Below are 21,378 nucleotides of genomic sequence, written 5' to 3'. Positions count from 1 at the left end.
GAATGATCATATTTAGAAATGGGTAAAGGCTCCCCGAAATAGTTCTGGTAAACAATAAAAAAAAAAAGGTTAGATTAATCTTCTCTATTTATAGCATCAGTTGATTAACAACAACAATCTGTGCTTTCAAATCTGCATTTCCTCAACAGCAAACTTAAAGTTAATTACATAATTATATGCTAAGATATCTTTTTCCCCCGATTATTTAGGCTACACGTTCCCATATTTTATGTTATCCTTCCTCATTCCTATTTGAATGTCCCTATAAACAGGAATTATTGTTTGTTAATCTTTGTATAGTTACATTTTTTATTTTGAAAGGATCATTTTCACAGTAGGTTCTCACAGTTTGTCTTACTGTTTGGAGTAGTGTTCGGGGGATCATGATTCAATGCCAACTCTGTAAAGGCTGCCACTGCACACTGAATTCTGAGTGATTTGTTTCTGCAGTGCCATCACTGTCTGGCATGATAAAGTGAGGCACGTGACGGAGAGTGAATGGAGCTGCTTTCAATAAGGACAATTGCAGAGGTCAACGTGACAACAGAGAGCTCTGTGCAGCGACTTACAAAATGATCGCTGAGTTTTTAAATGTGGGGGAAGGTCAGAGTCATGTTAGAGCAAGATGAGCAGATTTTAAAAAAATGGTATAACAGGCCTGGAGTCGATCTTTTAACAGCAGTTTGGGGCAATTCAATTACACATGTTTACAGCTAGTGAGCTACTTTTGAACATCCAGTTTGTAACTCTATTCTTTCATTTTAAAATGATGCTTTATAAATATAATTATGTTGACTGTGCAATACAATTTAAAGATTTTAACTATTTCTAGTTAAAACGTTTAAAAAGGCACATTCCTGTAATAGAAACAATATTATAACACTTATAAGAAACCATGTTCACTCTACATTTAATAGTTGGTCAGTGATTATATTTTTTAGAAACAACTACATCAAATCAAATAGGAGAATAAATGGTTGCCACCATATGCCTTAATGATCATGGTGCGTTGCCTTTACCTCGGAACTATCAGACCTTGAAGCTGGGAGTGACGTCACACCCGAGTTAACCACTTTCCAGTTGCGAGTTGGCAACATGAACGCCTCAAGGGTACCTTTGTTTTGTTTGCTAATACCTTAAACGAGTCACTAGTTCATGTTACTTGACATCAATGAATGAGCCTGTCCGTGTGTTAAACTTTCTCTTAAGCCTACGTCTTCCGTCACTGTAATTGGATTTACGCCCATACACATGTCCTGAACTTGGACATTAAGGATCAGCGCCCTACTGACAGTCTGCCTGTTTATGTGATGAGAAGTGCATAATCTTCTTACTATAATACCGCCACCGGGACATCTTACAAACTATTTGTTTTTGCTTTGGCTTCACTCCATTTACATGCCTGTGGTTTGTCTTCAGATGCACCCAAAGCAGTTTTTCGTCTTCACTTTTGTGACTGTTTGGTATCTGTTCCTCAATGACATCCATAACACACGCAAATCAGCTTTTCTGCAAGAGACAAAACCACAAATCATTTCTTTTCTTTGTGACAAAATAGCAAAAGAGAACTTTTTATTTGTCAAAACTTTTTTTTTTATCAGAGCTGCTCTGACCAATAAGGTTTTAAAGCTTCCATGTGGGCAAAAAGCATACAGAGCATCATACAAACTGTAGAAAAGTAATCAATGAAGGTCTATTAAAATCAAATAAAAAATCAAAGCATTATTGTATTTTTATACAATAAATATCAACAAGGACATGATAGCAGGTAGCAGCAATCTGACTCTAAGGCAAAAAAATCAACATGAAATATATTATTTTTGAGTTCAGTCTCCATTTTTTAAGTTTAAGGACAGGCCAGGTTTTCTCATTCACAGGTGGTGCCAGGCTTCCTTCAAGCCTGCTTGCAGTGCGGACACAGACGCTCATTATATTCTGAGCAAAAGGAATTTCATTCAGTCATAATATTAGCAACAGCACACCAATATACACTAGAAACCACATTTTCAACAAGCTCACACTGTAAAAAAGCAAGTTGTCCTAAGGTAATCCCAACATGCCGTGTTTTGTTTTCTATTTCCATAATAAACTGTATTATGTTGGATCTCGGGAAATCTTGGCAGAAATGTTGTCGTCTTTACATCTCAGTAAAATGAGAGTACTGTCTTCGGTAGTGCACTTTTTTCTTCCTGTATTTAAAGTTTAGTGACCACACCAAAGGTAGCAGTTACAGCCTGCGGCGTCTGCTACATGGAGCAAACTGTGCCCAAGCAATGCACAGTAACAGGCAGCCAGCATAACATGAAGCACTTGCAGCTCTTTGGTGTATTTTGGGTCGTCCGTGGCAATTTGAATGCACAAAGTCACGCAGTTTTGTCTCTGAGGCCTCAGGTTCACTCAGTGCTGCCGTAGTGGTTCCCATTGGAAGGGTTTTCCTGTAAACTGGTGTGTGAGGCTTCTTCTTGTGACACCACCGGATCCACCGGCTGTTCAAAAAAATTTGACACACCGAACGCCTGCAAACAAAACAGGACAGAGTTATAAGATATGCTGAGCTATTTGAATCGCACTCGAAGGTAAATAACAGCAGTAAAGTAAGTAAGTAGTAAGTCATTTCCAATTAGAATATAAAGCACATTTAATGACGTCTTTGCAATTATGCAGATCAGATCATTCTGTCGTGGTTTGTGTGAATCAGAGGATGGAATCAAGGAGTTCAAAGACGCAGCCTTCACAGGTGATTTTTCCCTTGTTTGAACATTTTGCATCATCCTGGAGTGACCTCTACGTTTCAGTCCTCAAACACATACCGCAGCTGCTCGACTCCGGCAGAATATTCTTAAGCTTTTCAACGTCATGTTGTGATAATACTGTATAAAAATCACATCACACCTTGCTTTGAAGTTACCCTGAGAGACTTTAATTATTTAAAACTTACTGTGAAAATAGCAACCAAACCCCCTTGCAGGAGGCCGGCGAGCACATCACTCCAGTGATGTTTATAGTCTGACACCCGGGACAGACCCACATACACCGCAGTGGCTATCAGGAAGAACTGGATGGTGGGACGCAGGAGCCTCGCCCACTCCGACTTCAGCCTGGCTTGAATGTACAGCTACAGCAGTCAGAGGAAGACAGCAAACAGTTTAAACACCGTCAAACACAAAGATGTGCAGGTGTTGTTGTCAGAGCAAACATTTAAATTACAGGTTTGGAAGCAAATGCCTGAAGAAGAAAATATGTACTTACTACAAGGAACAGCATGCAGTACATAGAGAAGGAGGAATGACCGGAGAAGAAGGACAACCTACAACGGATGAACAAAAGAGATGTGAAACAAGTCAGATGACAAACGCATATTTTAGATTTAAGTACATCAAAACAAAATTCAACCATTGTCCTGAGTCATTAAGTAGTAACACAGAAAGCCAAATCTGCTTAGAGTGCTCTAACTTTTCTATTAAAATATCAATATGTGGCACACCAGTCTGGCTGACGATATATTGCTGTATCGATATGTTGTCCCACCCCTTGTTCTTTTACAGTGACACATTAGAAAATGATTAAAAGGAACCTTTGGTGGAGCATTATCTATCATTATCTATGACATTAACTCGACTGACGTCATCATGTTTGGACTTTAGACGTGTTTCTAACAGGGAAGCCGGGGACAGATTTCAAGGACGTCGGTCTGCCAGGTCTAACAAAAAGACTATAAAACACTTTGATTATACTCACTGCTTTTAATTTTTGCTTCTTTTTTTAAAACCATATTCTTAAATAAATGTATGTGTTTGTATTCATATTGGAGTCTGATACGTTTATTTATCTGATTTAAATTTAAAGGAAGCCTATGGTCACATATTAACTCAAGATTAATGGAGAGGGGGTGGGATTAAATAAATTCACACTCCTTTTGGAACATGAAATTAGACATTTCTGTTGTCTTATGCACATTTCTTTTGTGGATCTGTTTTTTTTTTTTATCTTGAAAAAAAATACATGCTCGAAATAAAGACTTTAATCAATCAATGTGGCCATTTTCATTGTGAAGCATGTTGTGACTTGATTTTGAACAGTGTTATATAAATAAAGTTATCACTATAATTATCACTGGCCCCTCAGATTATCTGATTAGCTTTCACTTTCAATGTCATATTTATTTGTCAGGTTTTGTTGGTGAAACTAACACATATATGGTTTCATTTCCCCTCTTTCATTTCATTCATAACCAGGATCATTACCTGGCTTCATCTACTAGAAACTTGTCTCCATTGCAGGTGAAGTTCTCGATGTATCCACCGGCTTTGCAGTTGATGCGATCCCAGGACGGTTTGCACACAGCCAGGAAGTGTGGCCTCAGGCGGCCAATGGAGTACTTAGCAATGTCCGTCAGAGACTGGCTAGCAGCAGCTCCGAACACGTAGCTCCCCACCACTTTGTAGACACAGGCCACATACTTAGTCCCCAAGGACTGGTTCTTGATGCGACACAGGTAAACAGAAAGGCACTCGCCACAGACGATCTGCAACACACAAGATTCAACCATCAGTTCAAAAGAGTCACATGTCAAAAAACAAAGAAGATGGGGGGATCTTCTGCAGTGACATCTTACCACAATGAGAGTGAAGGGGATCATGACTCCTCCCAGCAGCTGGTAGGAGATGGTGTCCTCTTTGAGCGGGTATCTGATCGTCTCATCGTTGCAGAAGAAACCCCGTTTGAAAGGGTTGTGTTGAGGGGTGAGGATGAAAAATGGAAGTCCAGCTGTTGAGAAAATGAACATGTTGTCATATTCCAGCTTGTCTAACGACTCATATAATCAAAGGGAATATCATGGTTACAAGCAGCAGCAATTACTCGTGTGACTCAGACCAACGCTACCACTATTACACAATTATAATGTCCAAATTCAGTTTAAAGAAACATGATATGTTCGGATCACACGGGTGTCTCCTTTCCTTAAAAAAGAAGCTGGTGACTCTTGTGGGTTTCATTCAGCTGCAATAAAACATCCTTGTGTGTAACGGCATAATGTTACACAATAACCGAATTACCTCTGGAGTTACCACAGAACTAAGTTGCTAAAACAAGCATGAGAATCAGGAAGACAAAGAGCAGCAATAAACTCTTTTTTCAAGTGAGACGGGAACAATGAAAGTATGATGTTAAGTCTGTTTAGGGTTAACCAACAGAAAACCTAAATAACATGTTCTGACTTACTTTGTTTTCACATTCTTTTTGTCCCTGTATTCTTTGTTGAATCTGCAGCTTTCCTGAACATTATAAGACCGAGCTACGATAAGAGAAATGGAAAAGGCTCGTAATGCAGCTCCAGGAGTTGTTCTAAGCACAATGATTGGCCATGACGCTTTTGTGGATAAATGACTTATCTCACCGTCACAGGGCTTTGTTTAGGCCTGTTTGTCTAAACCTACTGCAGAGAAAATGACACAGCCTTACGTCTTGTGAAGTTTGAAGTCTGAGTGCGAGCGGACTATTCTGGACTGATCGTGCAGTTTCTTACTTTTTTATCAGGGTGGAAAGAGAACAAGAAAATTGTACTCAAGTTAAAGTACAGATACTTTGATTAAACTTAGTAGAAGTATAAATCTACTCAAGGAAAACTAGAAAAGCAATTCCTTTAAAATGTGCTCAAAGTATTGGGTACAGAGTTCTTATTTATATACCTGAGGGGATGGGGGTCATCGGGTTGAAAAGTAAAATATGATATTTCCTTCATGTGCATTTTAAAAAGAACATGACAATATGAATTTCCAACCAGGTTGTTTACATTTTTTTTTTTTTTAGGGGGGGGGGGGTGCTTTTGTGCCTTTATTGGAGGGACAGGAGAGTGGATAGAGTGGGAAATCAGGGAGAGTTAGTGGGGAATGACATGAAGGAAAGGGGTCACAGCTCGGATTTGAAACCGGGCCACCCGCTGGAGGACTAATACATGGGGCATGCGCACTAACCACTGTCCCACTGTCCCACCAGCGCCCCATAAACCTGGTTGTTTAATGACAGGAACACCCATCACACACCTTTTACCCTTTGATTTCATGTCATTTTGAACAGCCCTTTGCAGCCTTCACATTTACTTCTCTACACTTATGTGTTATATCCTGCTGTATTTTAGTTGATTATTTGCTGCAGTTATTGGCTTTGAACTTATGATATTGTGAAGATTCTTTGGACTGTGCACATTAAGTCTGTCTTTTGGACTTGATTTCATGCAGTTATTTCATTACTGAGAGTGCCGCTTGCTCCATACGAGTCCTATTTCATTCCAGGTCTTGCGAAATATTATTATTCATGTCTCGCCTTGGGCTGTGTTTTTGAAGGAAAAAAAAAAAACAATGACTGTTCCCCAGAAAGACATTTTGCGAAATTTCAAAGCAGCATCTTGTGAAAGCAGGAACAAAGTAAACAGCAGATAGCACACAAATATTAGAATGAGTGATTTCTGTTTTCCAACTCAAGGACAAGGTAACATCGAATGAATTCAGTTCAATAATGATGTAAAACTGACCACTAATGTGATGACAACCAATAGAAGCACATAAGAAAATGTAAAGTACTTGTACCATTATTCAGGATTTGTGGGCTCAATATCATTCCACATATTTTAAGTTTTAATTTTGAAGTTCAACATATCAGATTTGATCAGTCAATCAACATATTCTTTTTTTTTTACATCAGTCATGGTCTCTGATGATAACACCGTTTAATAACATTTATCAGGACCGTCACTCTCCTTCTACGACATGAAGATATATCTGAAGGCCTGATGATTCATGACTTCCACATAACTTTAAAGCAGATTCAATCTCTGTTCAGACAGAGGTGGAATAAAACAAAGCGCACGCACTCTGGTTCAGCATCGTCAGAAACGCTTCTATTTGCATTAATCACCAACATTTAAAGCTCTAATTTACATTTCAGAGCAAGTTTTGCATCCTTCACCGTGTATAACACAAGAGCCTCAGAAGACACTGATCGTGATGTTTAGTAAGATTTCACTTACAACGCTTTGTTATAAAAAGGAAAGCAGAATAGTTTATAAATTAGTAAACCTTGAGTAGTTACACATTAATGCATTGCTGATAAGGAGTAGCATTTGTTTTTGGCACTTCTACGTCCAAATAAAGTGCACAACTTCAATCTGAGAGCATGTATTTCTCTTTACTCAGGAATAAGAAGTGAATATTTACTTACTGGTTACTTTAGTTTAGGATCTGTTTTGCCTACATGTGACATTCTGCACAACACAAAACATAAAATAACTTGTACTAAACTTGACTTGGATTTTCCAGTTGGGGGTTTTTTTTTTTCTTTCTGCCAGCTCACTCACTAAATGAGAGGATAGGTGCACAGTCAGCGTTACAGCACAGACCACAAGACAGTCTGACTAAGCAGAAGAGTGCGGATTGTTCACGCATTAAGATTGTTGAAGCAGCTCATTGTGTCCATCAGCCTTTTCAAACCTTATCGAACATGGCAGTGATTGAACTGAACTCTCTGCTCAAAGGTTTCTTTAGTTCGTGTTCATTGCTGTATCACTGCAGCATTTTAGATCCACTGCAGTGTGTCTCTGTGATGTGATTACACTCCAAACACTGAGCTATAAATACAGCTTTGCTTGGAAAAAAAAGTCTCATACACACACACACACACACACACACACACAGGGTGGGACTTGTTGCCCTTTTTTTTTTTTTTTTTTTTCCATCTTCCTGCCTGGTTGCCTAAACCTGAAGCTTTCCAAAATGACGTTTTATGTAAATGAATTGGGAAATGATTTGCTTAGACTGTGGCATAATGTAACTACAGGAGATGCCATGCTTTGATTTGAGTTTGAAAGTTTAATGAGCTGCAATTCAAGTGGTACATAAACAAAGCGGATTAAAAGTTTGACAGGCAAGGAGAGGAGGATGAGATTAACGTACCGAGGATAAGGCAGGTAACGTCCAGCACGACCAGCGGGATCCCTGAAGCGTCAAACATGTTGCGTCTCCTTCTTCTGCTCTCTGACTTTGTAATAAATGTCCGGTACCGGCTGCTTTTAGGTGACACGGGGAGCAGCCTATCTGCCGAACATGTGTCGCTATTCCGGCACAAAATTCAAATACACCAGCGTCATTGAGCTTCCACTAAACAACGAGTAGCCTATCCGAGAAGATAAAACTAAAGACGGGAATTTAGGAAAAAAAAAAATATATATATATATATATATATATGACCTATAAAAAATAAAAAATAAAACACAAAACTAAAAGCTAAATCTATTCTAACACCAGCAACACACACGTAAGGAGCCGCTCACCCTTTAAACAGCTCACAAACCATCATAACACTGCAGGAAATCTTCAGCTCATAATACCGTCCTGTCCTCACACCACAAGAGGAGAGACGTAAGCCGGTGAGAAACGGTTCACCAGAGCTCCTCTCCCGGTGTGAGCAATGCTGCCTTTAAGTACAGCTGGGGAAAAAATGTTAGAGAGAGAGAGAGATTAAGTCACTGAGTGATATCAAGCTGCAGCCTCCTGAGAAGCCGACGCGGAAGTGCCAATAAAAAAAAAAAAAAAAGAAAGCAGCAGTTCCTCTAGTGGTCGCTAGAGGCTGGCTCCAGAGGCGAGTCAAATCCAGACTTTAAAAAACACGTCCAGCTTTAAAACGCAATTTAACATGGTCGATATGGCACAGTCGGGTTGTCCATATGTTGGACAATCGAAGCCAATGTGGAAGTGCGCAAAACTGCAGTTTTTTCAAGTGTCCTCTTGAGACTGGCAAACGCCCAAAAGCCATATATCATACTACACATTTCAAAATGCCCATTTGGAAAACAGAAATAAACATGTTTAAAGCGTGGTCCAAAAACACATTTAGTCTGAATAGTTCATGTGTTTATTGGCACACACTGTACGGTTGTGGTTATTTTTTAAATACATACATACACATTATGCATAGTTAGTGGAATTACTGATATGACTGCATGAGGGTGCGTCAGCTTGACTTCTTTGCCCCTTTTGTTGACCAAAAAGTTAGGTTGAGACACTTCAGAGGGGTGGACTGTGGACAGAGGCACTTTACTTTACTTTCTTCATGAAACATTTATCATTTACCTGGTCTAAATTATTTTAAGGAATTCTCCGGGTCTCTGTTTTTATAAAGAGATCATTTAAACCATGTTAGTGGCTGTGTAACCTTTTCTGCCATGTGACAATGTCCTTGGAAACCCTGTTGGATTTCCGAGGCGTACTTGAATGCAGCACAGGTCGGGACGTGGTAATAGAAGTCGGGGCCTATAGCGTGCCAGTGTTGACGATACGCCAGCCGTCTGCTGATGGAGATCTGCTCCTCCCTCCGCTGCATGCCCCTACAGAGGTAATGAGGTTAAATCTGTATCACTATTTATAGAAGGCTTACTACAGCTACTACTCGGTGCACCACTGATACGATTCGGTAGTAATTAAACAAACGTTTCTGTATTGTTAAAGCCTAAAAAAGCTGTTTGTCATGTTTATGGCACCTGGTGTTAGCTTTGACATTTTAATACAAAATAATATACAAAAAATAACTTTCCAGATTGAAGTTGGCCTATAGATGCAAGAAGAAAAAAAACCCAATTAAAAAATACTTCTTTCAATGAGGCAAACAACTCTCAGATTACACAGTGTACCTCCATAAAAGCACAAAAGTATTGACAGAAGCATATAAATATACTATACTCATTATTCTGAGTTTTTTTTTCATTCAAATTGTTGTTTATGTTATCCTTTCTGTTTTTTTAGTGAGTGTATAGCAGCATTATATGTTTTATACTGTCATGTTCTTCAAGAGTAAATAGACTATTTTATAAGGTAGGTAGGTTAATTATAAGATTTGAAGGCTAATTAAAAGAAAAACTTAATTAGAAAAGTATAGACTTCTGTGGAAAAAGGTGTAGTGGAGTAAAATGTCCTTAATAAAAAAATGGAAAGAAGGTGCAATGAAATGTGGGTGTATGGTTGTTGTTGTTGTAGTAAACCAAAAAATGTAGGCTACATTTGATTAAGGCTACTCAACACTTCATCTCCTTTGTAGTTTCAGAGAGAAATGTTGTTGCTCTGATACATTTCATCCTCTTAAGTTACTGTACAGATTAATATCTTACATATCCCAAAACATCTGTTGAGTTTACAGACCAAGAGTATATGAAACAGTTGAAACTAGCTCAAACAAAACGACAATTCAAGAAATATTGCTTACACTCTCATGCATCAGTTTATTAATTAATTCATCCGATTTTATTTATCAAATAATGTACCCATTTTTTTAGTATATTTGGCTACAAAAACCTAACTTAACTTAGCAAACATTAATGTTGCAGAACATTTAACTTGTAATATTTTGACATTTTGCTGCTGCAAATTTGACTGAGCCTAAGTGATGGACTTCATTTACTTTAGATTAACTTCACACACCTGTTGAAAACCAATTTCGTATAAATTCAAATAGCCTAATGTGCAAATTATGTTAATCTTCTCTTCCAAATTAAATTGATAGTCTCAAGTGGAAAACTGTGATCCACACTGGACACAATGTCTAGACAAACCTGACGAGGATTAAGAGGCCGAGCACCTTGGCATGTGATTAAATTGGTTTAGGTTTCTCTTGGCAATCAAGAAGGAACTAGGCAGGAAGGTGGAGGGAAATGTTTTCTCTTTTAGTCCTGTAAAAAAAAAAGGAAAGTTGTAAACATCAGACTTCCTGACTGGTGTAAGAAGTGACATCATGATTAATCCTCTGCTTTACAATTCACTTTAGTTACACCTGAACATTTCTGCTTTACCAGTAGCCTACAAATGTCTTTTCTGGAGAAATCTTTGAATCAGATTTAGTTGGGAACAACAAATAAAAGAGTGCTCTGATACCTTCAGACAGAGAAGAAAACCCTGTGGTGCTCCTCTCCTCTTCCTATGAAGGCTGCTTTATGACGTTGAGTTCACTGACAGAAAAGACGTCCGTTTCAAGTTGTTGTTCATATTTTTCAGTAGTTTCTAGTGTTCCAAATACTGTTACCGTAGTAACTTGATGATGGAAAAAAAGACCGCTGGAATGGGTCATCTTTTCTTTCTGCAAACAAAAACCTAACATATTCCCTTTATGGAGAGGAAACAATGATAGGACCAAAGATCATACACTTCCTTCTTTTATTGTCATAAAAAATAAGTCATTAAGTTTGATGTGTCCAAATGGAGAACATTCATCATCGTAGATCAGCTTTTGTTTGAACCTGAAGAAGGTTATGGTCAGTCAACATAAATAATCACAGCCACCAGAGCGAGAGTAAACAAAACAATGACTCATAACATCACAATAACTAAACTATCTTTTCTTCAACGTGTTTGTCTGCTTCTGATAGTTCAAATGTTGCTCAATTTCTCGTCTGAAGAACAGCTCCCCCAGCTGGCCGTGCGAGGCCTCGCTCATGGCTTTGGTCTGCATACACATTTTGTACTTGTCTGGAGGAAGCTCGTCTGCACAGTTCTTCTCGTGCCACAGGTGGAAGAGGCCTCGAGACGGGGCGCGGATCACCATCAGTTTACTGTGAAGGTACTTCCTGTACAGGTGCACGTCCTCCAAGCCCCAACCTTTGATGTTACGGTCAAAACCGCCTGTCAGGAAATAAGATAAGGATGGAGAACTCACTGAATATTACTGTACTCTTTGAAGCTTGCTTAATTGCTGCTTTGAAATCATATTTAAAAATAATTGTGTTCCCTAATCTAATTTATTTGGATAAGAAAAGGGCTAATCTCTAAACCAACACAATTTCTTTTTTCACATTTAGGGTCACAGTGGTTACAAAACAGTAATATCATTAATAATCTTACTGCACATTTAAAATGACCAATACAGGATTACATAATCACTAAAATACTGTAAATAGTGCATTTCTTTATTATACAAACACAGACTCCAGCAGTGCATATGAGTTTGGTGCAATAGCTCTATGTTATAAAATGGATGGTTTCCACTATAATTTGATTGCATTATGTCTTTAAAATGTAAAACCATGTGATTAAGTGACAAAATAAGATTTCCCAATACCTATGTTCATGAAGTCAGACCTGTACTGGCATGTCATGCCAAACCCAAAATCTCTCCAGAATCCACTTTCCTTCCTTATCACCTGAGACAACAGAACCAGGTCATGAATGAGTCAGATGATAGTCACAGTAATTCATTCAAGATCATTCAACCATAAATTATTTTTTATACCTACCAGTTGTTGCTGAACAGAAGGTAGGAGTGTATGATTACTGTAGATGATGGATGGATTGTACTGGCTGAAGAGCACCGGATAGTACACTCTCTTACCTAGAGAGAAAAAAAACAGCTGATGCTCAAGCAATTCAAGTTGTAAAAATACTAAAACTGTGTGAAAAAAGAAATTAAATGGGATAACTCTGTGACTCAAATGTGACACTCACAAGCAATTTCAAGAATTAAAGCAATAGGATAGGATCAAATCTTTTAATTGGGTTGTTCCGCAGAAGAAAAAAAAGGATTACATAATCAGATACGACACCCGGACGTGATCAGGTAATCATGTCCGGATTCTTATCTGGATTACATCCCCAGTTTTGTTGTTTAAAACTTTTAAGTATAATTAGGATTACTTTGACTTTAAAAAAAAAAAAAAAAAAAAAAAAAAGGATTATCCTGATCCCAGCAGAGGGCTGGATTCAGGCTGGATCACATAGGTCAAACAATAAAACATTTTGACATTAAAAATGTTATTATTAGCCATTTAAAAAAAGAATATTTTATACTACAATTCTGCTCTGCTTCAGTGACATTTAAGGTAAGAGTTGTAAAAAAAAAAAAGTGGAAAGAAGGATTTTGTCCCCAAAATTTGCTGAAAGGATCTTTCAGTTTGTGTGGATTTTGGCGCCCCCTGTGGATAAAGTATGTAGTGTGAAGTCCCTTTTAAAACTCTGACAATCTGGATTTGGTAATCCTCAAAAGTCTGTCTCTTCATCGTGGTTGATCCAATCAAGTTTTTTCCCATATAAAAACAGTGAGCTGGATCACGTGATCCTTAGTGGTTCACCAGTGGATTACCAAATCTGGATCTTTACAAGATTACAAGGAACCGTTGTTTTAGGTTCTTCAGTGATGGCATCACTTCAAGTCTCAGACGTCAGCCGTGGTAATGTTAAACCAGCAGATGTTACAACATCAGGATTTGTCAGCGATTCAATGTTGAACAATAATTTACTTTTCTTACATCATGATGAAAGTGGCAATAAATCATGTGAGATGATCTGTATCAGCATAAGCAGCATGAACAGCTTTGTGTCCAGATTAAAATGAAACCAAAACCACCTAATTTAAATTTGGCACGCAAATCAAAGACTGAAATCAGCGCCTTAGATGAATTATGGATCTCACAGAATACAGCATGGACTGAAGTGACCTAACATAACTCTCAGCTCAGAGATTTATTCGGAGAGGACCATTATTTAACAGCCTTTAATTAATTCAGTGAAACAGATGGTACGATCATAAACTGTCTCAGTTAAAAAAGTTACTGTTATTTTAATTGTTAGGGCATCATTTGTTCATTTCTAGAACCAGGTTATAGTATGAACTCTGGCAGGATTTGACCACATATCTGTGTTGTAATGTTGAAAAAGCGCCTGAGTAAATGTGTCATACAGCCTGAGGTGATTCTGTCTCTCACCAGGCTCTGCATTGAGACGACAAGAAGTCAAAAAGTCAGCGGTGAAGTGGATGTCGACATCACAGAAGAAGAGCAGAACATTCTGGCTTCGCCTCCAAGCCCTGGTGCCCACGTCTAAGCCACGGCCACGAGAAAACTCCTCATTCAGCTGGATCAAAGTGAAGCCCCTGAAACGAGTCTCTCTGAGGGAGAAAAGAAGAAGAGGAAGACAGAGGGGCCGTCATGGGAAAGTCTGTTCCATTAGAAAGGTTAGAAAGGTACTCCTGTGCTTCTGGGTCTTTTCCAAAAAATATTCATTGCAGATGTGCTGCATTACATGGTTAACAATGATTTAAAGGGATCGACTGTGTTTTTCTCCTAACAGCCTTAAGCAGAGAACGATTTGAGCATCCCAGCCTGTACACGATAAGGGGTGGGGGGACTCTCTGGGGGTCCAGAGGACTAGTTTATTATCAGCCTAGAGCTGTGAAACACTGATTCCATTTCATATATAGTGTGTTTTAATCCAAAATATCTGCAGTGCAGCACAGACACATCTCCATAAAGTGATGGGGAAAATAAAAGCATTTGATATTTGATATAGTCCTGCAGATAAACAGCTCTCTCACTTGATGTACATCCCCTAAGTACTCAGTGTCTTTGCATGTTGTCATCTTACCAGTGGCCTTTAGTCACATACTTTAACTCAGGTCATGAATCAGGTAACTTTTGACCTGACAAAACGTTCAATGCTTGCAACTCAACTTGTGCATCACGTTACCTGTGGGTTTGGTCCAGCATGGCTTTCACCTGATCTATCTGATCTCGACCAAAGTAGACCACGGTGAGATGAACCCTGCCGTCCTGCTTGATGCACACTTCCCTGAACAGAAGACGTTAAAGGAAGCATTAAGCAAATAGCATTGTCCGAGCAAAAAACAATAGCCCCACCTCTACGTGATAAGGACAATGGATCATATTCACACGGAGGTCATTGTCCTCTTGCAGCATGCTCAGGGTGGGAAGCTCAAAGGATTTCAAAATGTTGTACTGCTGAATTCTAAGAAACAGTTCCATCGCTTTCAAATTCACCAAAATGTTAAAGACAATAGATAGGGAAAATTTGGAACGACATCAAGTTCTATTTTAAAGTAGGGTGTCTCAACATTTAAGCTTGCCAAAAAGTAATAGGAGGGGTGTAAATTCTTCCAAGCTAACATTACGGCAAAAAATGTAAGCCTCCTCTCATACTGTGTTACACCATTAAAACTGTAATGTTGTAATTAGCTGTCGTCCAACCTCACCGATTTATACACTCGTATAAAATGATGGACTAAGCTAAAATAAGTATTTAATTTTACCTTATCAAACAGCTGTGTTAAATATTTGATTCTGATTACAAAAAATATAGAATCCACTAAAAACTGTGAAGAAAACGAAATAGAGGTTGAAATGTGCAAAAACTGTGCACCATGGAGAGGCACCAACAGATCATGGGATAGGATACTGTGGTGTGTAAAGACTGGTCAATGAACAGGACAGTTCCAACACAGCGAGGCTGCTCTCCTTGTCAGTGCCGCTTACTGCACATTATCCCTTACTATGAAGCTAATGTCCATTTTGTTTAAACTTGAAACATGCCTTCAGATTTTCACTATTCGTTATCTTTTAAGTTGCTTAACGATAAGGACGTATTGTGAGGACAAATTAAGATTCTTCTTACTCCAGTATGATTTGTACCTGGAACACAGCAGCAGTACATTATTAAAATGGCGTTTGAACTTTCCACCATCGGAGGATTAAAGGCGGCTGTATGAATAAAGGGAAAGTAGATTCACAACTGCAAAATTCAGATTGTCAGAACGGCTTTTTACTCAGCATTTCCACGTGCTGTGAGATCAATAATGTCACGATACAACCACAATGAGTGGACATGACTGTGTTACTTCACTTAGAAAATATACCTGAAATTGTGAATGAACTGCCTGAATGCTTCAGACCTCTTGGAAAGAGGTACGATTATGTTGATGAGCATGTGGCTTGTATCCACACTGTGGCTCTTCACTTTCACCACTGGACCGAACGGCCTGAAGAGCACGAGCTGTGTGAAGTCCTGTGGCCCATCGCCTTTAAACATCAGCTCGTAAACACTTCCTCTGTCCCGCTCTGTGCGAGTCAACCCTGTGACAGGGAACAGGAGGACACAATCAGCAATTACTCAACTTTATAATTCCAAATGTTTTTCCTGTAATCTTCGCAGAACAATTATGGATAAATGAAAGTTAGGAAGCTTCTTGGAAATGACTTGGTCATTTGGTAATAATTATGGGAAAACCAGAGTCAGCATTTCATTACTACATCAACCGTAATTTCCAATCAATTAAAATTAAACCTGAAGACTCTTTCATCTTTTACCCAATTTCCTGAATTATGCTGTATGTATGTGTGAATAAAGAAGTCTCTATTGAGTTAAAGTATTATGAATATCAAAACAAAGCTTTACAACAACACAACTAAACCGCAGTAGCACTCCCTGAATCAAACCTATAAAAGTCCATAATTTAAGACATAGAACACAATGTCAACATTAAAAACAGGGTAAAACAGATCATTGAAGTCATGCAACATGATGTGAAAATATGAATTAGACAGTAAACCATGTGACACAAGTGGCTGTCAAATCAACTGCGGTCAACTTTAACCCTTTTGCGATTGCCTCCAAGCATGCATGCAAGTATCTTGTTAGCTTTGCGAACACATTGACATTGTTTACATGTCACTGAACACGATAAACAGACATTTGCACAACCAAAACGTGTGCTACACATGTTCGTTTACAGTCATTTAGGAAGCTAGACAACCACATATCCAATTTGAAAGTGTTTTGCTGGTGTTAATGTTACTTTAAGCTAGAAGGCAAACTGCTATGTAAGCTAGCTTATAACTGTCTACAAATGGGGACCCTAGTTTTCCCCTTCTACCATTCCTGGGTTTTTTTTTTTACACCATTGCTCTTTAATGTGAGCTACATAATTTATTTTCATTTAAAATAATTTTATAAGCTAACCATTTCCTATCAGAAAGTATTTTGCTTGCTAGACAGATAAACTTTGTGATGTTAGCCAGTGTAGCAAGCTAAGATTAGACAAACTAATGTACAAAACAAGGACCCATGAATTGAATGCCGTGCGGCAATGACCTTAGTTCACCCCCTTCATGCTTCACATTCCTTTTTGTCCAGAATGGCTTCACTAAGTTGAAGTTAGCAGACTTTCTTTGACTTTCTGTGTTGCAAACTGTTTGCTCTGTTTGGGTGCTAAAGTGCGACAAGGTACTCAAGAGGAAACACTTTCAATTTTCCAGGCAAAACTGTCCAATGTATTTGATGTAAAAATACATCAGATTTTCAAATTACAGTCTGTTCACACATTCGTATTGGAGAGAGAAATTTTTTTAATTCACTCACTCAATTATCTCTCATAAAAAATGAATGAATGATTTTTTGTTTGACTTGAAAAGTCCTACTCTTAAACTCAACTCAACCCAAACTAAATGTTTTGTATTTACTGTGTCTGTAGCAATGGATTTCTAGCCATCCACCCAGAGGAGACCTGAGGAAACGATGAAAGACAGGATATGAGACAACTCTCACCCTCTATGAAATCTGAAGGGGAGTATGTGCGCTTCCTCCTGTTGCTGTCTGTGTGCTGCTGAGGTCCATTCAGGGCATGCAGAGCAGTTTCCACCGTGCCAATGAGCTCATCCCTGCGGTCTCTCCTAACAGGCCTCTCCTCCGGGTGCCTGGTCAGACCCGTCTCCAGCTGGTACACTCTAAGTGACACAACAAAAACCCACTCTATGAAGAGACATGAGGTAAGACTCGATATCAGAGGCAGGTCATGCAGTTACTTCTGAAGAGCTACAGAGATCAGGGATTATCTCACCCACCTGTGCACGGTGAAAGTGTCATAAGGAATCACTGCATATTCACTGGGCAGCTTAACACCTGAGTTCACCTCCGCCTGGTTCAGCTGGGAGCGAAAGAACTCCTGGAAAACACGATAAAACATTTATTACTACATCTATACCCAGGGCTGTAGCCAGAGTTTTATAAATACTGAGCCCATGTGTATCCCTAAAAAAACACCCCACCACCAACAGATCGTTTTAAAATTTCATTTTTACCATAATGATTTTTGTATTAGGTCAAGTAATACTTTTTTTTTACAATTAATACATGTTGTATATTTAATTAATTAATTAAGTGGTCTAAAAGTGGTCAAATCAGGTCTCCCCTTCTTTCATTTTTTTCTTTCTCACTATGGACAATAATTTACATATTTGAGGAGAAAAGTATTCAAGTACTAGTGAGTTTTTGTGTAGGTTACACCTACATAATGTGGGCACATTTAAAATCCCAAGACTTAAAAACAGACAGTCTTTTGTTGCCATGACCTCAACTAAAAGGAAAGTCAACCTTTAAAAAAATGTGTATTTTATGCCATATATACGAGGCTCATGCTTTAACTAATGAATCCTAGAAGAGATCCTACAATCACAAATAAATGCGCTTCCTGCTTCCTTTTGCAATAAACATATTCCAAAAGTCTGAATTAATTACAATGAATACAAAACACTATTTTATGTAACCAAGCAATGCTTTCTCACTCTCAATGTACATTGTTCCTTCTGCATGGAGGCCTGGATACAATTGCAAATGATTTCACGCTGTTTTGGTGCAGTCATGTGAAAATCAGGCTACCCTCAGATTAATCAATGCCAATTTGGCGAGAATCAAAATAGATGTTTGGATTTCTTTTGGATTCAGGAGGAACATCATGTTACAGGTATCGTGTAAAAGATGAAGCAATACAGCAGACAGACAAAGAAACTGTGAGTTAATATGAACTCTTAACGTTTCTCTTAATTTATTTCACTTCATATTGTTATCGCAATATTGAACAATTGAAAATTTGCATCATTCTGTATCATGACTTCCTACCTTGAGGTCAGACTGTGTTGGGGTTTTGTGCAGACTCTCCAGACCTTGAGGCAGAATCCCTTTAGTTTTTGCTTTATCCAGGGACTCCTGAAGCTGCAGCGTCCTCTCCTGGAGCGCCTCTTTCAGCTGGGCTATCTGCTTTGTCAGGCTGTTGATGTAATGTCTGTGAGAGTCCTCTCTCTCCTGTAACAAGGTCAGGTATCCCTCCTTACTGGTGGTCCCTCCAGTCCACAGCAGAGGCTGCTCACTGCTATGAGACTTTGGTTTACAGGCCAGCAAGTAGAACAGGGACAGACAGCTGCAGAGGCCCAACACAATGAGGCCAACACGGGCCAGCAGTGCTAAAAGCCACCGTTTAAACATGGTGGACTGTCTTAAAAAGTCCTCAAACACTTGAGACTGATAGAATCATGTCGATCATTTGGCATCCACAAAATCCACAAAAAGATGAGTATCCCATACTCCTTGGAGACAGCCTTCTGTGTCCTCATGACATCTCATCCGTCACATCCTCAGATAGCATCTTCGCAGGGTGTCCAAACTCTCTTTAAAAAAAATGGTCCAAAGTGGTTTTTTTTTACAAGTATGTCTCGTGATCATCACCAGAGTGCTGAAACTCCCCTAAGAAGACAATATTTATTTTAAATCATTGTTTCTCAAACAAAAGCAAAAACATTTCATGTGTACTGTGAGCAGATTTGCTCATAAGGGATTTGTTCTTTTATATATTATTGTTTATTATCAGGATTTCTAAAGGCCTGACGACTGAGGTAAAACAAGTGTAAAGCCATGTTAGCCAATTAACACAAACAGTGTGTAGTTAAGGTTGTCCTTCATTTACGTAAACATTTTGGTTTTACACAAAACAAATTACAGAAAAAGATCAATTTGATGCTAGAAAAAATAATCAAAATGTATTGTTATTTATCCTCTGGGGACGATGAATGTTCAAAATGTCATCTGATAGTTGTTGTTTTTTATCAATCTGGGTCACAATGGTTCACCAAGAGACTGGTTGACTTGGCTGTGTGCTCACAGCTTGGCTATGAAGCAAAATGATTTAAAAAATGGGATAAAATAAACATAGAATTAAGTGAACCCTCAAATTCATTTAGAGGTTTCTGACTATTAGGTTTGTAACTACAAATAATTATTGATAAGTAAAATGTTAAATAATTTACAGAGAGGAATCAGATGTTCATTTTGCAACTATTGTGAATATAAAAGCATCAGAGCAGCAGAGTACAGCATCAGGTTAATCTTTTAAAGCTTTGTACCTCCACAAAGTCTCAAAGAAATAAAAAGCAATAGCAGACACTTAATTTGAGAAAATCTCTCTACCTGTTACAAATCAATTCAACAAACAAACCTATTCAGTCGTGTCCTGATGTGCCTTGGTGTTTTGCGCCCTGGTCTCGCTGCGGCTGGACTGAAGCTCAGGTTTGGGTTGGCTGCGATGAAATGCACAGAAAGAGAAATGACCTGACCTTACGTTCACGCTGAGTGCCACGACGCTCGAGGTGGGAAGTGACAGAAACAAGCATTTCTCTGAGTCTCTCCAGCCTGAGTTTGTATGTTTGTGTTTTGTGTGTGTGTGTGTGTGTGTGTGTGTGTGTGTGTGTGTGTGTGTTGCCATCATTAGTTTATTCACAGCACAGATGGCTCTTTATTGCTCAGGTAGAGGCTGATCTCATGAAAGACTTGCTTATGTTTCCAGGTCCACCCAGGCTGTGTGTGTGTGTGTGTGTGTGTGTGTGTGTGTGTGTGTGTGTGTGTGTGTGTGTGTGTGTGTGTGTGTGTGTGTGTGTGTGTGTGTGTGTGTGTGTGTGATGGCATGCATCTGTTCATACCATGTGGACCCTCTTGAAACACTCCATCATTCAAACAGAACATTTTGACAAATAAAGTAGCCTTTTAAAGTCCCGCACACTAATAAGAACTTTTCCGTTTGTGTCAGTTTTGGTAAGCTGTACATTTGATCTTTGCAGATCTTTTCCTGTACATGAGTAAGTCATGTTTTTGACAAAAAGGGGTGTTTCTGCAGGCATACCTGGAGGCAGTGATTTCAGTCATTAAAAATAACTACATGTTTTGTAGTTATTTGTTGTCACTGATGGTCTAGTTGCATTTGTAGGTCAAGAAGAGGTGTTAGTATAAATTTCAGACTGTTAGTATAACCGGAAAGGTCATCATCAGATTGAGAAACTGAAAAACACAAAGATCATAACCGTGAAACATTCAAATACCAGTCTCCAAATACAAACTTTAAACTCTACACAGTTGTTTTATTGACTGGCTGTTTTATATTTTAAAGAAATGTTTAATTAGCCTACCGACCACTGTGTGGAAGTCAAAGGAATCCATCATCCATCATCCTGTAGTGCCCATCTCTTTCTTTGTTTCTCTTTTGCTTGAAAGATTCAAACATGGCTCTCCCTTGTAAAACACTGAGGGTTAAAGTGGCCTTACAGGAGTAAACTGCACGCTGTCCTGGTGAGTCCTGAGCACCTCCTCTCTCCTCTCAGTCTCCACCTTTTCCCAGCACCTCCCTCGCCTCTCCTCTCTTTTTCCATCTCTCACTTTCTATCAGACCATGCAGTGTTCACTTCCACCGTCCCTCTGAGACTACTCACCATCTGCCTTCATCCGGAATTCCCTTTCA

General features: G+C 38.8%; 2 protein-coding genes across 9 annotated transcripts; both read right to left on the bottom strand.

Moving 5' to 3' along the window:
- Positions 1 to 1,555: 1,555 nt before the first annotated feature.
- LOC132974567 (phospholipid phosphatase 1-like) lies at positions 1,556 to 8,544 on the bottom strand. Its single transcript, XM_061038710.1, has 6 exons — positions 7,950 to 8,544; positions 4,616 to 4,767; positions 4,245 to 4,525; positions 3,250 to 3,307; positions 2,939 to 3,115; positions 1,556 to 2,516 (listed from the first exon to the last, which is right to left on the bottom strand). Exons 1-6 carry the CDS (start codon positions 8,005 to 8,007, stop codon positions 2,394 to 2,396), a joined length of 849 nt encoding a protein of 282 aa, XP_060894693.1. The 5' UTR covers positions 8,008 to 8,544; the 3' UTR covers positions 1,556 to 2,393.
- Positions 8,545 to 11,177: 2,633 nt separating this feature from the next.
- Positions 11,178 to 21,269, bottom strand: LOC132974566 (chondroitin sulfate N-acetylgalactosaminyltransferase 1-like). Of its 8 annotated transcripts, none has more exons than XM_061038704.1 (12): positions 21,050 to 21,263; positions 20,767 to 20,921; positions 20,086 to 20,167; positions 18,717 to 19,337; positions 17,663 to 17,763; positions 17,367 to 17,545; positions 15,679 to 15,895; positions 14,496 to 14,597; positions 13,736 to 13,917; positions 12,272 to 12,366; positions 12,097 to 12,178; positions 11,178 to 11,660 (listed from the first exon to the last, which is right to left on the bottom strand). In XM_061038704.1, the coding sequence occupies exons 4-12, from the start codon at positions 19,077 to 19,079 to the stop codon at positions 11,371 to 11,373; spliced, it is 1,611 nt and encodes a 536-aa protein (XP_060894687.1). In that variant the 5' UTR covers positions 19,080 to 19,337; positions 20,086 to 20,167; positions 20,767 to 20,921; positions 21,050 to 21,263; the 3' UTR covers positions 11,178 to 11,370. The 8 variants fall into 8 exon arrangements, with proteins under 8 accessions (XP_060894687.1, XP_060894686.1, XP_060894688.1 ...); XM_061038703.1 differs by having other exon boundaries at positions 21,054 to 21,263; XM_061038705.1 differs by having other exon boundaries at positions 18,717 to 19,261; positions 21,054 to 21,263.
- Between the last annotated feature and the right edge of the window lie 109 nt (positions 21,270 to 21,378).

This window comes from Labrus mixtus, chromosome 5, assembly GCF_963584025.1.
Source record: "Labrus mixtus chromosome 5, fLabMix1.1, whole genome shotgun sequence".
Classification (NCBI taxonomy): Eukaryota; Metazoa; Chordata; class Actinopteri; order Labriformes; family Labridae; genus Labrus; species Labrus mixtus.
This window is presented reverse-complemented; position numbering and strand designations above follow the sequence as displayed.

Bases quoted from the DNA above. Each gene is read 5' to 3' on its own strand.
- LOC132974566 (XM_061038704.1), bottom strand. From the start codon at position 19,079: ATGTTTAAACGGTGGCTTTTAGCACTGCTGGCCCGTGTTGGCCTCATT. The intron at 15,896-17,366 runs GTGAGAGTTGTC...TCCCTGTCACAG, and splicing joins CCCTTCAGATTTCATAGAGG to GGTTGACTCGCACAGAGCGG. The intron at 12,179-12,271 runs GTAGGTATAAAA...CTGTTGTCTCAG, and splicing joins CTTCTGTTCAGCAACAACTG to GTGATAAGGAAGGAAAGTGG.
- LOC132974567 (XM_061038710.1), bottom strand. From the start codon at position 8,007: ATGTTTGACGCTTCAGGGATCCCGCTGGTCGTGCTGGACGTTACCTGC. The intron at 4,768-7,949 runs GTACGTTAATCT...TTTTCTCAACAG, and splicing joins CGTTACCTGCCTTATCCTCG to CTGGACTTCCATTTTTCATC. The intron at 3,116-3,249 runs GTAAGTACATAT...TGACTGCTGTAG, and splicing joins ACTGCATGCTGTTCCTTGTA to CTGTACATTCAAGCCAGGCT.